General features: G+C 52.4%; 1 protein-coding gene across 1 annotated transcript in view; it reads left to right on the top strand.

The window, feature by feature from the left end:
* Positions 1 to 15736, top strand: part of LOC137308574 (guanine nucleotide exchange factor VAV3-like) — a gene marked incomplete at its 3' end in the record, with an annotated part of 40517 nt that extends 24781 nt beyond the window's left edge. Inside the window, exons 7-9 of the mRNA XM_067977189.1 lie at positions 6858 to 6967; positions 15221 to 15322; positions 15639 to 15736. Of these exons, the coding sequence (XP_067833290.1) occupies positions 6858 to 6967; positions 15221 to 15322; positions 15639 to 15736 (310 nt within the window). The remainder of the gene's footprint in view (positions 1 to 6857; positions 6968 to 15220; positions 15323 to 15638) is intronic.
* Between the last annotated feature and the right edge of the window lie 589 nt (positions 15737 to 16325).

Below are 16325 nucleotides of genomic sequence, written 5' to 3'. Positions count from 1 at the left end.
ACATTTTCCCACATTATATTCCATCTGCCAAATTTTTGCCCATTCGCTTAACCAGTCAATATCCCTTTGCAGACACTTTGTGTCCTCATCACAACTTGCTTTTCCACCTATCTTTGTATCATCAGCAAATTTGGCCACAAGACACTCTGTTCCTTCATCCAAGTCATTGATATATATTGTAAATAGTTGAGGCCCCAGCACTGAGCCCTGCGGCACCCCACTAGTTACAGATTGCCATTTTGAAAATGGCCCTTTTATCCCGACTCTTTGTTTTCTGTTAGTTATCCAATCCTCTATCCATGCCAGTATATTACCACCAACACCATGAGCTCTCATCTTGTGCAGTAATCTTTTATGTGGCACCTTATCGAATGCCTTTTGGAAATCCAAATATACAGCATCCATTGGTTCCCCTTTATCCACCCTGCCTGTTACTTCCTCAAAGAACTCTAATAAATTTGTCAGACACGATTTCCCCTTCATAAAACCATGTTGACTCTCCTTGATTGTATTATGAGTCTCCAAATGTCCTGCTACTACTTCCTTAATAATGGATTCTAGCATTTTCCCAATGACGGATGTTAAGCTAACTGGTCTATAGTTACCTGCCTTCTGTCTCACTCCCTTCTTGAATAGGGTGTTACGTTTGTGGTTTTCCAATCCATTGGGACCTTTCCAGAATCCCTGATTTTAATCGCTCCACCATTGGCAGCCGTGCCTTCAGCAACCTCAGCCCTAAGCTCTGGAATTCCCTCCCCAAACCCCTTTGCTCCTCCTTTAAGATGCTTCTTAAAACCTACCTCTTTGACCAAGCATTTGGTCACTTCTCCTAATACTACCTCAATGTGGTTCAGTGTCAAATTTTGTCTGATTTACGCTCCTGTGAAACGTTTTAGGACGTTTGGTGGTTTGGGACGTTTGGTGGTTTGGGACGTTTGGTGGTTTGGGGCGTTTGGGACGTTTGGTGGTTTGGGACGTTTGGTGGTTTGGGGGGTTTGGTGGTTTGGGACGTTTGGTGGTTTGGGACGTTTGGTGGTTTGGGACGTTTGGTGGTTTGGGGCGTTTGGTGGTTTGGGACGTTTGGTGGTTTGGGACGTTTGGTGGTTTGGGGCCTATGGGGGTTTGGTGGTTTGGGACGTTTGGTGGTTTGGGACGTTTGGTGGTTTGGGGCGTTTGGTGGTTTGGGGCGTTTGGTGGTTTGGGACGTTTGGTGGTTTGGGGCGTTTGGTGGTTTGGGACGTTTGGTGGTTTGGGACGTTTGGTGGTTTGGGGCCTATGGGGGTTTGGTGGTTTGGGACGTTTGGTGGTTTGGGACGTTTGGTGGTTTGGGGCGTTTGGTGGTTTGGGGCGTTTGGTGGTTTGGGGCGTTTGGTGGTTTGGGACGTTTGGTGGTTTGGGGCGTTTGGTGGTTTGGGACGTTTGGTGGTTTGGGACGTTTGGTGGTTTGGGACGTTTGGTGGTTTGGGGCGTTTGGGGCGTTTGGTGGTTTGGGGGGTTTGGGGCGTTTGGTGGTTTGGGGCGTTTGGTGGTTTGGGGGGTTTGGTGGTTTGGGGGGTTTGGTGGTTTGGGGCGTTTGGTGGTTTGGGACGTTTGGTGGTTTGGGACGTTTGGTGGTTTGGGACGTTTGGTGGTTTGGGGGGTTTGGTGGTTTGGGACGTTTGGTGGTTTGGGACGTTTGGTGGTTTGGGGCGTTTGGTGGTTTGGGACGTTTGGTGGTTTGGGACGTTTGGTGGTTTGGGGCGTTTGGTGGTTTGGGACGTTTGGTGGTTTGGGACGTTTGGTGGTTTGGGGCCTATGGGGGTTTGGTGGTTTGGGACGTTTGGTGGTTTGGGACGTTTGGTGGTTTGGGGCGTTTGGTGGTTTGGGGCGTTTGGTGGTTTGGGACGTTTGGTGGTTTGGGACGTTTGGTGGTTTGGGGCGTTTGGTGGTTTGGGACGTTTGGTGGTTTGGGACGTTTGGTGGTTTGGGGCCTATGGGGGTTTGGTGGTTTGGGACGTTTGGTGGTTTGGGACGTTTGGTGGTTTGGGGCGTTTGGTGGTTTGGGGCGTTTGGTGGTTTGGGGCGTTTGGTGGTTTGGGACGTTTGGTGGTTTGGGACGTTTGGTGGTTTGGGGCCTATGGGGGTTTGGTGGTTTGGGACGTTTGGTGGTTTGGGACGTTTGGTGGTTTGGGACGTTTGGTGGTTTGGGACGTTTGGTGGTTTGGGGCGTTTGGTGGTTTGGGACGTTTGGTGGTTTGGGGCGTTTGGTGGTTTGGGGCGTTTGGTGGTTTGGGGCGTTTGGTGGTTTGGGACGTTTGGTGGTTTGGGGCGTTTGGTGGTTTGGGACGTTTGGTGGTTTGGGACGTTTGGTGGTTTGGGGCGTTTGGTGGTTTGGGGGGTTTGGGGCGTTTGGTGGTTTGGGGCGTTTGGGGGGTTTGGTGGTTTGGGGGGTTTGGTGGTTTGGGACGTTTGGTGGTTTGGGACGTTTGGTGGTTTGGGGCGTTTGGTGGTTTGGGACGTTTGGTGGTTTGGGACGTTTGGTGGTTTGGGACGTTTGGTGGTTTGGGACGTTTGGTGGTTTGGGACGTTTGGTGGTCTGGGACGTTTGGTGGTTTGGGGCGTTTGGTGGTTTGGGTCCTTTGGTGGTTTGGGGGGTTTGGTGGTTTGGTGGTTTGGGGCGTTTGGTGGTTTGGGGCGTTTGGTGGTTTGGGGCGTTTGGTGGTTTGGGGCGTTTGGTGGTTTGGGACGTTTGGTGGTTTGGGACGTTTGGTGGTTTGGGGCGTTTGGTGGTTTGGGACGTTTGGTGGTTTGGGGCGTTTGGTGGTTTGGGACGTTTGGTGGTTTGGGGCGTTTGGTGGTTTGGGGCGTTTGGTGGTTTGGGGCGTTTGGTGGTTTGGGGCGTTTGGTGGTTTGGGACGTTTGGTGGTTTGGGGCCTATGGTGGTTTGGGACGTTTGGTGGTTTGGGACGTTTGGTGGTTTGGGACGTTTGGTGGTTTGGGACGTTTGGTGGTTTGGGACGTTTGGTGGTTTGGGGCGTTTGGTGGTTTGGGGCGTTTGGTGGTTTGGGGCGTTTGGTGGTTTAGGGCGTTTGGTGGTTTGGGGCCTATGGGGGTTTGGTGGTTTGGGGCGTTTGGTGGTTTGGGACGTTTGGTGGTTTGGGGCGTTTGGTGGTTTGGGGCGTTTGGTGGTTTGGGGCCTATGGGGGTTTGGTGGTTTGGTGGTTTGGGACGTTTGGTGGTTTGGGACGTTTGGTGGTTTGGGACGTTTGGTGGTTTGGGGCGTTTGGTGGTTTGGGGCGTTTGGTGGTTTGGGACGTTTGGGGTGTTTGGTTTGGGGTGTTTGGTTTGGGGCGTATGGGGTGTTTGGTTTGGGGCGTATGGGGCGTATGGTTTGGGGCGTATGGTGGTTTGGGTGGGTGGTGACGATTTCCTGGCCAACTTTCTTCCCTCACCACCGATACAGGGCTGGGTGATGCAGTGGTTCGGTTACTCGACCAATCATCCAAGGATTGTGAGTTCAAATCCCACCATGGGGCAGTTTGAGGATTTGAATTCAGTTTAAAAATCTGGAAATAAAAATCTGGTCTCAGTAAAAGTGACCATGAAACTGTCGGATTGTCGTAAAAACCCAACTGGTTCACTAATGTCCTTTGGGGAAGGAAACCTGCCGTCCTTACCCGGTCTGGGCCTATATGTGACTCCAGTCCCACACCAACGCGGTTGACCCTTAACCTCCCTCTGAAGTGGCCGAGCGAGACACTCAGTTTGTATCAAACCCGCTCCCAGTGGTTCAAGAAGAAGGCCCAGCACCACCTTCTCAGGGCAACTAGGGATGGGCAATAAATGCCGGCCTTGCCAGCGACGCCCACATCCCCAGAATGAATTTTTAAAAATTAACTGATCATTTGTCTCATTGCTGTTTATGAGGTGATAGGAACAGGAGGAGGCCATTCAGCCCCTCGAGCCTGTTCCACCACTCAATTAGATCATGGCTGATCTGTATCTTAACCCCATTTCCCCGCCTTTGCTCCGTATCCCTCGATACCCAACAAAAATCTATCGATCTCAGTCTTGAAATTTTCAATTGACCCCCAGCATCCACAGCCTTTTTGGGGGAGAGAGTTCCAGATTCCCACTCCCCTTTGTGTGAAGAAATGCTTCCTGACATCACCCCTGAACGGCCGAGCTCTAATTTTAAGATTATTCCCCCTTGTTCTGGACTCTCCCACCAGAGGAAATAGTTTCTCTCTATCGACCCGATCGAATCCTTTTAACATTTTAAACACCTCGATTAGATCACCCCTTAATCTTCTAAACTCGAGGGAATACAAGCCCAGTCTCTGCAACCTGTCCTCGTAATTTAACCCTTTCTGCCCCCTTGTGTTGGACTCTCCAGGATGCGGTCATTGGAGAAGTGGCTATGGACAGTTCAGGACACTGGGACAGTGCAGAAATAGAGAAGAGGGATGAAGAGAACGGCCCAACAGATGTCTGTCTGTCTGTCTGTCTGTCTGTCTGTCCTTGCGCTGGGGTGTACAGGGTTGTCTAGGCCCGGTGCTGGCTCAGTCATGGCCATGCGATTCTCTCCGACTGATGTCCCTCTCTGCCCTGTGCCTAGCTGACCCCTGTTGGACTGGAAACACCCTGATCGAGGAGGCAGTCCAGGACCAACTCGTAAACACTGTTCCCCACTTTGACCACCTGCAATATAGAATTGTAAAATCTTACAGCGCAGAAGGAGGCCATTCGGCCCATCGTGCCTGTACCGGCTCTTTGGAAGATCTATCCAATTAATCCCACTCCCCCGCTCTTTCCCCATAGCCGAGCAAACGTTTCCCCTTCAAGTATTTCTCCAATTCCCCTTTTAAAAGTTATTATTGAATCTGCTTCCCCCGCCCTTTCAGGCAGCGCATTCCAGATCAGAACAACTCGCTGAATAAAAAACATTCTCCTCATCTCCCCTCTGGATTTTTTGAGAATTCCCTTAAACCTGTGTCCTCTGGTTACTGACCCTCCTGCCACTGGAAACAGTTTCTCCTTATTTACTCTATCAAAACCCTTCATGATTTTGAACACCTCGATTAAATCTCCCCTTAACCTTCTCTGCTCTAAGGAGAACAATCCCAGCTTCTCCAGTCTCTCCCCATAACTGAAGTCCCTCATCCCTGGTCCCATTCTAGTAAATCTCCTCTGCACCCTCTCCAAGGCCTTCACATCCTTCCTAAAGTGCGGTGCCCAGAATTGGACACAATTCTCCAGCTGAGGCCTAACCCGTGTTTTATAAAGGTTTAGCATAACTTCCTTGCTTTTGTACTCTGTGCCTCTATTAATAAAGCCCAGGATCCCATGTGCTTTTTTAACAGCCTTCTCAACCTGCTCTGCCACCTTCGAAGATTTGATTACCAATATCCCGTTCTATCATGAGTTTTATAAAGTCACCCAGTATTATTGCGCTGTTATTCTTGCATCACTCTGTCCTTTGCCTTCTGATCTCGCCGTCTACAGATGGCGGGAGTTGTGGGAGAGTCTACATTGGAGACCAGAGAGGGAGAGCAAGACCAATCAAATGTTGGAAGAGAAGCAGAATGGCCCGCTGAAATAAATAGATAGAAAATATTATCAGAGCTGGAAGGGAAAGAGATTTTTTTTGAGTTGGTGAGAAATAAAAGAAAAAAGACTTGCATTTCTCCAGCGCCTTTTACCACCTCAGGACGTCCCAAAGAGCTTTACAGCCAGTGAAGTATTTTAGAAGTGTAGTCACTGTTGCAATGCAGGAAACGCGGCAGCCATTTTGCAACAGCAAGATCCCACAAACAGCACTGAGATAATGACCAGATTATGTGTGTTTTTAGGTGTCGGTTGAGGGATAAATATTGGCCAGGACACCAGGGGGAACTCTCCTGCTGTTTGAAATATTGCCTTGGGAACTTTTACGTCCACTTGAGAGGACAGACGGGGCCTCGGTTTAACATCTCCTCCAAAAGACATCCCTCTGACAGTGCGGCGCTCCCTCAGTACTGACCCTCTGACAGTGCGGCGCTCCCTCAGTACTGACCCTCCGACAGTGCGGCGCTCCCTCAGTACTGACCCTCCGACAGTGCGGCGCTCCCTCAGTACTGACCCTCCGACAGTGCGGCGCTCCCTCAGTACTGACCCTCCGACAGTGCGGCGCTCCCTCAGTACTGACCCTCCGACAGTGCGGCGCTCCCTCAGTACTGACCCTCCGACAGTGCGGCGCTCCCTCAGTGCTGACCCTCCGACAGTGCGGCGCTCCCTCAGTACTGACCCTCCGACAGTGCGGCGCTCCCTCAGTACTGACCCTCCGACAGTGCGGCGCTCCCTCAGTACTGACCCTCCGACAGTGCGGCGCTCCCTCAGTACTGACCCTCCGACAGTGCGGCGCTCCCTCAGTACTGACCCTCCGACAGTGCGGCGCTCCCTCAGTACTGACCCTCCGACAGTGCGGCGCTCCCTCAGTACTGACCCTCCGACAGTGCGGCGCTCCCTCAGTACTGACCCTCCGACAGTGCGGCGCTCCCTCAGTACTGACCCTCCGACAGTGCGGCGCTCCCTCAGTACTGACCCTCCGACAGTGCGGCGCTCCCTCAGTACTGACCCTCCGACAGTGCGGCGCTCCCTCAGTACTGACCCTCCGACAGTGCGGCGCTCCCTCAGTACTGCACTGGGAGTGTCAGCCTTCGATTACAGGCTTAAGTCTGTGGAGTGAGAGTTCAACCCATGACCTTCTGACTCAGAGGGGAGAGTGCCAGAGTCGGTTTCATTCTGGATTGGTGTCGGAGAGAGCCGGGACAGAAACGATGGGCCGAGCGTCGTCCTTCTGTCGTTGTAAAATTCTAATTCCCTTCTGTTTGATGCAGTGGTCACATGGATTCTACCTCACCGATCTGAACGGACAAAATGGGTTTGAATTCTTCTGTAAGACGAAAGAGTTGAAGAAGAAGTGGCTCGAGCAGTTTGCAATGGCACTGTGAGTATAACGTACGGCCGACAGCCGGGAGTCTCACCGGGATGGTGTCTGGATCACTGGTGCGACACCACGATTGGGAAACACATTTTTAGTGAATTGTCAGTCACAAATTTATTAGTTTTTTGAGGGTGTAACGAGCAGGGTGGATAAAGGGGAACCAGTGGATGTCGTATATTTGGATTTTCAAAAGGCATTCGATAAGGTGCCACAGAAAAGAGCAGGACCTCAAAGGATGTAATCTCTGGATTACTCCCAGTGCCACGGGCTAGTGAGTATAGAAATAGGAGGATAGAACAGATGAATGCGTGTCTAAAGAGTTGGTGCAGGAGGGAGGGTTTCAGTTTCCTGGATCACTGGGCCTGCTTCTGGGGAAGGTGGGACTTGTACAAGTCGGACGGGTTGCACCTGAACCAGAGCGGGACAAATATCCTTGCGGGGAGGTTTGCTAGCACTGTTGGGGGGGGTTTAAACTAACTTGGCAGGGGGATGGGATACAGAGTGGAGCTACAATAGGGGGTGATGTGCAGCCAAATATTGAGAAAAAAACAAGTCAGCTTGGAAGACAGGGCAAATATGTGAGGGCAAGGCTGGATGGCATCTATTTTAATGCAAGGAGTCTTGCGAATAAGGTGGATGAACTGAAGGTGTTGATAAACACATGGGAGTATGATATTGTTGCTGTCACAGAGACATGGTTGAGGGAGGGGCAAGACTGGCAGCTCAATATTCCAGGGTACAGAATCTTCAGGCGAGACAGAGGGGGAGGTATAAGAGGAGGGGGGGTCGCAATATTAATTAAAGAATCAATTACTGCCATAAGGAGGGATGATATATTAGCAGGTTCCTCTAATGAGGCCATATGGGTGGAGCTTAAAAACAAAAAGGGGGCAAGCACTTTGATGGGAGTGTACTATAGGCCCCCAAACAGTCAGGGGGAGATCGAGGAACAGATATGTAGGCAAATCTCAGAAAATTGTGCAAATAATAGGGTAATAATAGTGGGGGATTTCAACTTCCCCAATATTAACTGGGATACTCAGAGTGTAAAAGGCTTAGAGGGTACAAAATTCTTAACGTGCATCCAGGAGAGCTTTTTGAGCCAGCATGTAGAAAGTCCTACAAGAGAGGGGGCGGTACTGGACCTAATTCTAGGGAATGTGGCCGGCCAAGTGGAAGAAGTGCTAGTAGGTGAGCACTTTGGTGACAGTGACCATAATTCGGTGAGATTTAAGGTGGTCATGGAAAAGGACAGGGAGGGGCCGGAAATAAAGGTTCTAAATTGGGGGAAGACCGATTTAAAAAGGATAAGGCAGGATCTGGCCAAAATGGACTGGGATCAGCTGCTTGTAGGAAAATCCGCATCGGAGCAATGGGAGTCTTTCAGAAGGGAGATTGAGACCATACAATGGCAACATGTTCCCGTAAAGGTCAAGGGTGGTTCCAAGAACTCCAGGGAACCTTGGATGTCAGGGGATATACGAGAATGGATTAGGAAAAAAAGGAGGGCTTTTGGCAGATACAAAAGGCTAAAGACGGAGGAAGCCCCAGAGGAGTACAAAAAGTGCAGGGGGATACTGAAAAAAGACATTAGGAGATCAAGGAGGGGCCATGAAATAACACTGGCGAGCAAAATAAGGGAAAATCCTAAGATGTTTTATAAGTATATTAAGGGTAAGAGGATGACTAGGGAAAAAATAGGGCCCATTAGGGACAAAAATGGCAATCTGTGTGTGGAGCCGGCAGATGTAGGAGGGGTTCTAAATGAATTTTTTGCATCTGTTTTCACTATGGAGAAGGACGATGTAGACATAGAAATACGGCAGGGGGACTGTGATATACTCGAACATATTAACATCGAGCGGGAGGAGGTATTGGCGGTTTTAGCAGGCCTAAAAATGGATAAATCCCTAGGCCCGGACGAAATGTATCCCAGACTACTGTGTGAGGCAGAGGAGGAGATTGCGGGGGCTCTGACACATATATTCAGAACCCCTCTGGCCACAGGGGATGTGCCAGAGGACTGGGGAACCGCTAATGTAGTACCATTATTCAAGAAGGGGAGTAGGGAAAAACCTGGGAACTACAGGCCAGTGAGCCTAACATCAGTGGTAGGAAAATTATTGGAAAAAATTCTGAAGGACAAAATTAGTCTCCACTTGGAGAAGCAAGGATTAATCAGGGATAGTCAACATGGCTTTGTCAAGGGAAGATCATGTCTGACTAATTTGATTGAATTTTTTGAGGGGGTGACTAGGCGTGTGGATGAGGGTAACGCAGTGGATGTGGTATACATGGATTTCAGTAAGGCCTTCGATAAAGTCCCCCACAGGAGACTGGTCAAGAAGGTACGAGCCCATGGAGTCCAGGGTGCCTTGGCACTTTGGATACAAAACTGGCTTAGTGGCAGAAGGCAGAGGGTGATGGTCGAAGGTTGTTTTTGTGACTGGAAGCCTGTGGCCAGTGGGGTACCACAGGGATCGGTGCTGGGTCCCTTGCTGTTTGTGGTCTACATTAATGACTTGGATATGAATGTAAAAGGTATGATCAGTAAGTTCGCTGATGATACAAAAATTGGTAGGGTGGTAAATAGCGAGGAGGATAGCCTCAGTCTGCAGGACGATATAGATGGGTTGGTCAGATGGGCGGAACAGTGGCAAATGGAATTTAACCCGGAAAAGTGCGAGGTGATACACTTTGGAGGGACTAACAAGGCAAGGGAATACACAATGAATGGGAGGACCCTAGGCAAGACAGAGGGTCAGAGGGATCTTGGTGTGCAAGTTCACAGATCCCTGAAGGCAGCGGAACAGGTAGATAAGGTGGTAAAGAAGGCATATGGGATACTTGCCTTTATTAGCCGAGGCATAGAATATAAGAGCAAGGAGGTTATGATGGAGCTGTATAAAACACTGGTTAGGCCACAGCTGGAGTATTGTGTGCAGTTCTGGTCACCGCACTACAGGAAGGATGTGATCGCTTTGGAGAGGGTGCAGAGGAGATTCACCAGGATGTTACCAGGGCTGGAGAGCTTCAGCTGTGAAGAGAGACTGGGAAGATTGGGTTTGTTTTCCTTGGAGCAGAGGAGGCTGAGGGGGGACATGATTGAGGTGTACAAAATTATGAGGGGCATAGATAGGATGGATACTAAGGAGCTTTTTCCCTTCGTTGAGGGTTCTATAACAAGGGGACATAGATTCAAGGTAAAAGGCGGGAGGTTTAGAGGGGATTTGAGAAAGAACTTTTTCACCCAGAGGGTGGTTGGAGTCTGGAACTCACTGTCTGAAAGGGTTGTGGAGGCAGGAACCCTCACAACATTCAAGAAGCATTTGGATGAGCACTTGAAATGCCATAGCATACAAGGCTACGGACCAAATGCTGGAATATGGGATTAGAGTAGACAGGGCTTGATGGCCGGCGCGGACACGATGGGCCGAAGGGCCTCTATCCGTGCTGTATAACTCTATTACTCTATGACTCTAAAAGGTTGTTATACAAGATAAGGGCTCATTGGGTTGGAGGTAATATATTAGCATGGATTGAGGATTGGTTAACGGACAGAAAACAGAGAGCAGGGATAAACGGGTCATTCTCAGGTTGTCAGGCTGTAACTAGTGGGGTGCCACAAGGATCAGAGCTTGGGCCTCAGCTATTTACAATCTATATCAATGATTAGATGAAGGGACCGAGTGTAATGTATCCAAGTTTGCTGACGATACAAAGCCAGGTGGGAAAGTAAGCTGTGAGGAGGACACGACGGGCTCGATTTTTAAATCGAAGTCCGGGTGCTCTGCGAGGGGGGGCAGCGAAAATCGGCAAAATCCCGAGCGGATAAGGAACCCGGCTCCGACCCGCCGATCCCACGTCTCACACAGACGCATTTGGCCCCGCGCGGTTCTGGAATCCAGGAGTCCTGCCGGCAATTAAAGCCAGCGGGACGATATTTAAAGAAGCAAATGTACCTCATTGAGGTAAAAGTATGTATTGTTTGTCACGTTGTAGGAAGTTACAACGAATACCAACTTCCCTGGGCGTCTTTCCAGGGCTACCGATTCACGCCCGGTGAAACCAGGATCAGAAACCAATAAACTCAATAAAATAACATTTCACAAAGTTTCAAACATTTCACCTGCACCCCCCGACTCCAACGTCCGATGTCTCCCCCACCCCACGACAACGATATCCAATGTCTCCCCCCGCCCAGTCTTTGTCCCTCCTCCCCACCCCCCCGGCAGTCTTTGTCCCCTCCTCCCCCACCCCCCCCCGCAGTCTTTGTCCCCTCCTCCCCACCCCCCCGCAGTCTTTGTCCCCTCCTCCCCACCCCCCCGCAGTCTTTGTCCCCTCCTCCCCACCCCCCCGGCAGTCTTTGTCCCTCCTCCGCCTCCCCCCCGCAGTCTTTGTCCCCTCCTCCCACCCCCCCGGCAGTCTTTGTCCCCCTCCTCCGCCTCCCCCCCCGCAGTCTTTGTCCCCTCCTCCCCACCCCCCCCGCAGTCTTTGTCCCCTCCTCCCCACCCCCCCGGCAGTCTTTGTCCCCTCCTCCGCCTCCCCCCCCCGCAGTCTTTGTCCCCTCCTCCCCACCCCCCCCGCAGTCTTTGTCCCCTCCTCCCCACCCCCCCCGCAGTCTTTGTCCCCTCCTCCCCCCCCCCCACCGCAGTCTTTGTCCCCTCCTCCCCCCCCCCCCACCGCAGTCTTTGTCCCCTCCTCCCCCCCCCCCCCCCCACCGCAGTCTTTGTCCCCCTCCTCCCCCCCCCCACCGCAGTCTTTGTCCCCTCCTCCCCCCCCCCCCCCCCCCGGCAGTCTTTGTCCCCTCCTTCCCCCCCCACCGCGGTCTTTTTCCCCTCCTCCCCCCCCCCCGCGGTCTTTGTCCCTCCCTCTCCCCCCCCGATCTTTGTTCCCCTCCCCCCGATGACCCCTCTCTCTCTTCCCTCCCCCCCCCCGCCCCCCCTTCCCTCGGTGGTGCAGCTCCTGTCGATCAGGCTGGCTGTCGGATCGAAACCCGGAAACAAGATTCCTGAGCGTCAATGACCTCGCGATCACATGGGGAACAGTAAGATTGTTCGATCCGGGCTCACCGTGTGCCCATTGACCCCACCCGCTGACATCCCACCGCCATTTCAAAATCGAGCCCAAAGAGTCTGCAAAGGGATATAGGCAGGTTAAGTGAGTGGGCAAGAAGGTGGCAGATGGAGTATAATGTGGGGAAATGTGAGGTTATTCACTTTGGTGAGAAACTATTAAATGTTGGTGTTCACAGAGATTTGGGTGTCCTGGTACAAGAAACACAGAAAGTTAGCGTGCAGGTACGGCAGGCGATTGGGAAGGCAAATGTCATGTTGGCCTTTATTGCAAGGGGGTGGAGTACAAGAGTAAGGATGTTTTACTACAATTATACAGGGCTTTGGTGAGGCCTCACCTGGAGTACTGTGTTCAGTTTTGGTCTCTTTATCTAAGGAAGGATATACTTGCCTTGGAGGCGGTGCAACGAAGGGTCACTAGATTGATTCCTGGGATGAGAGGATTGTCCTATGAGGAGAGATTGAGTAGAATGGGCCTATTCTCTCTGGAGTTTAGGAGAATGAGAGATGATCTCATTGAAACATATAAGATTCTGAGGGGGCTTGACAGGGTAGATGCTGAGAGGCTGTTTCCCCTGGCTGGAGAGTCTAGAACGAGGGAGCATAGTCTCAGGATAAGGGGTCGGAGATTTCTTCACCCAGAGGGTTGTGACTCTTGGAATTCTCTACCCCAGAGGGCTGTGGATGCTCAGTCGTTGAGTATATTCAAGGCTGAGATTGATAGATTTTTGGACTCTCGGGGAATCAAGGGATATGGGGATTGGGGGAAAGTGGAGTTGAGGTTGAAGATCAGCCATGATCTTATTGACTGGCGGAGCAGGCTCGAGGGGCCGTGTGGCCTACTCCTGCTCCTATTTCTTATGTTCTTATGATATAACTGCGTTTCCCAGACAATTCTGTTTCTTGGGTTAAATACCATCAAATAATCCTCTTTTAATTCACCTTGTAACATCCTGAGTGGCTCACCTAGTGTCACCTGTGGCTCACAGTGGATATCACTCTTGCCTCAGAGTCAGAAGTTCATGGGTTCAAGTCCCACTCCAGAGACTTGAGCACTAAATCCAGGCCGACACTCCAGTGCAGTACTGAGGGAGCGCCGCACTGTCGGAGGGTCGGTACTGAGGGAGTGTTGCACTGTCAGAGGGGCAGTACTGAGGGAGTGTTGCACTGTTGGAGGGGCAGTACTGAGGGAGTGCAGCACTGTCGGTGGGTCAGTACTGAGGGAGCGCAGCGCTGTCGGAGGGTCAGTACTGAGGGAGCGCCGCGCTGTCGGAGGGTCAGTACTGAGGGAGCGCCGCGCTGTCGGAGGGCCGGTACTGAGGGAGCGCCGCGCTGTCGGAGGGCCGGTACTGAGGGAGCGCCGCGCTGTCGGAGGGCCGGTACTGAGGGAGCGCCGCGCTGTCGGAGGGTCGGTACTGAGGGAGCGCCGCACTGTCGGAGGGTCGGTACTGAGGGAGTGTTGCACTGTTGGAGGGGGCAGTACTGAGGGAGTGCAGCACTGTCGGTGGGTCAGTACTGAGGGAGCGCAGCGCTGTCGGAGGGTCAGTACTGAGGGAGCGCCGCGCTGTCGGAGGGTCAGTACTGAGGGAGCGCCGCGCTGTCGGAGGGTCAGTACTGAGGGAGCGCCGCGCTGTCGGAGGGCCGGTATTGAGGGAGCGCCGCGCTGTCGGAGGGCCGGTACTGAGGGAGCGCCGCGCTGTCGGAGGGCCGGTACTGAGGGAGCGCTGCACTGTCGGAGGGCCGGTACTGAGGGAGCGCCGCGCTGTCGGAGGGTCAGTACTGAGGGAGCGCCGCGCTGTCGGAGGGTCAGTACTGAGGGAGCGCCGCGCTGTCTGAGGGTCAGTACTGAGGGAGTGCCGCACGGTCGGAGGGTCAGTACTGAGGGAGCGCCGCGCTGTCGGAGGGTCAGTACTGAGGAGCGCCGCGCTGTCGGAGGGTCAGTACTGAGGGAGTGCTGCACTGTCGGAGGGTCAGTACTGAGGGAGCGCCGCGCTGTCGGAGGGTCAGTACTGAGGGAGCGCCGCACTGTCGGAGAGCCGGTACTGAGGGAGCGCCGCGCTGTCGGAGGGCCGGTACTGAGGGAGCGCCGCGCTGTCGGAGGGTCAGTACTGAGGGAGCGCCGCGCTGTCGGAGGGTCAGTACTGAGGGAGCGCCGCGCTGTCGGAGGGTCAGTACTGAGGGAGCGCTGCACTGTCGGAGGGTCAGTACTGAGGGAGCGCCGCGCTGTTGGAGGGTCAGTACTGAGGGAGCGCCGTGCTGTCGGAGGGTCAGTACTGAGGGAGCGCCGCGCTGTTGGAGGGTCAGTACTGAGGGAGCGCCGTGCTGTCGGAGGGTCAGTACTGAGGGGAGCGCCGCGCTGTTGGAGGGTCAGTACTGAGGGAGCGCCGTGCTGTCGGAGGGTCAGTACTGAGGGAGCGCCGCGCTGTTGGAGGGTCAGTACTGAGGGAGCGCCGCGCTGTCGGAGGGTCAGTACTGAGGGAGCGCCGCGCTGTCGGAGGGTCAGTACTGAGGGAGCGCCGCACTGTCAGAGGTGCCTTTTGACTTTCAGATGAGAATTTGAACCCGTGGCCCCGCCTGGCCCTCTCAGGTGGATGTATAAATTCCCACGGCATTATTTCGAGGAAGAGCAGGGGGGAGTTCTCCCCTGTGTCCTGGCCATATTTATCCCTTGACCAACATCTCAGAACAGATTATTTGGTAATTTATCTCATTGCTGTTTGTGGGATTTTGCTGTGCCCAAATTGGCTGTTGTGTTCCCTACATTACAACAGTGACTACACTCCAAAAGTCCTTCATTGGCTGTGAAGAGCTTTGGGACATCCTGAGATTGCAACAGGAGTTATAGAAAGACAAGTCTTTTTGGTTTTTTTCCTTATGTGGCTCGGTGTCCAATTTTGTTTGATAATCGCTCCCGTGAAGCGCCTTGAGATGTCTCACTACGTTAAAGGCGCTATATAAATGCAGCTTGTTGTTACGTTGATGTGATTATATAAAGACAGGTCCGTCTTTCTTTTGTTCAGTCATGTGTTCACACCTTGCAATGCTCGTTCAATCTTTGAAAGCTCTGATTGTTGGTGTCGTAAGAGAATGGATGGAGGATTCTGGCCGTTTCTGGAGTCACGTCCCTCACTGTGATACCACGTTCTCACTCACTCTCTCTCTCTCTCTCCTTCTCCTATAGGTCCAATATCCGGCCCGACAATGCAAACAGCAATAACCATACGTTCACGATGCACAGCTTTAAACAGATTACATCGTGTCAGGAGTGCAGGATGCTACTGAGGTGAGACTCCCAGGGCTTTGGGGGGCGGGGGGGCCCTTACTAACAAACCTGTTTGTGGTCTGAGATGATTCCTTTGTCTGCTTCGCCTCTCAAACTTCTCCGCCTCTCTCCTCCTTTAGGACCCTCCTTAAACCCCCCCCCCTTTGACTAAGTTTTTGGTCGTCTGCCCTACTATCTCCTCATGGCTCAGTGTCGGTTTTCCCCCCTGTGAAGTGCCTTGGGCTGTTTTACTGCGTTAAAAGCTCTGCATGACTGAGAGTTGTTGTTGTAAAGGTGCGATGCGTGTTTGTAATCGGAGATCCTGTTCTTTCCTCAGGGGGATATTTTACCAGGGTTACTTGTGTACCAAGTGTGGGGCTGGTGCACACAAGGAATGTTTAGGGCGAGCCAGCACCTGTGGCAAGGCTACAGCAGGTAAAGTACTCGGCTAATCTCCTTCCTCCCAACTTCACACCAAGTTCAGCAGAAATTCAAAGCTCCAGATGTGGTGACAGGCAAAATGTTTGATGTTTAAACACCAGATTACGTTGTCGGAGCCCCGTAATCGATGAGCCCGGAGCCCCGTAATCGATGAGCCCGGAGCCCCGTAATCGATGAGCCCGGAGCCCCGTAATCGATGAGCCCGGAGCCCCGTAATCGATGAGCCCGGAGCCCCGTAATCGATGAGCCCGGAGCCCCCGTAATCGATGAGCCCGGAGCCCCGTAATCGATGAGCCCGGAGCCCCGTAATCGATGAGTCCAAAATATTATAGTTTTGGATAAAATAATGCCTCAGTATAGTTTTCACTTACTGCTAAATAAGTTGGATTGGATTGGATTGGATTCAATGCAACGCATTGTCCCATTCCATTGCATTGCAATCCATTGCATTCTATTACATTCCATCCCATTGGATTGCATTGTGCATTCCATTACAAACCATTGCATTGAATCATGAATTCCATCCCATTCCTGTAAACGCATTGAAACGGGCAGTGTGCAGGAAGTGAGTCTGAGACAGAGA

Source organism: Heptranchias perlo, unplaced genomic scaffold, assembly GCF_035084215.1.
Source record: "Heptranchias perlo isolate sHepPer1 unplaced genomic scaffold, sHepPer1.hap1 HAP1_SCAFFOLD_1337, whole genome shotgun sequence".
NCBI classification, from domain to species: domain Eukaryota; kingdom Metazoa; phylum Chordata; class Chondrichthyes; order Hexanchiformes; family Hexanchidae; genus Heptranchias; species Heptranchias perlo.
Note: the sequence above shows the minus strand (reverse complement) of the source record. Positions and strands in the feature narration are given on the sequence as shown.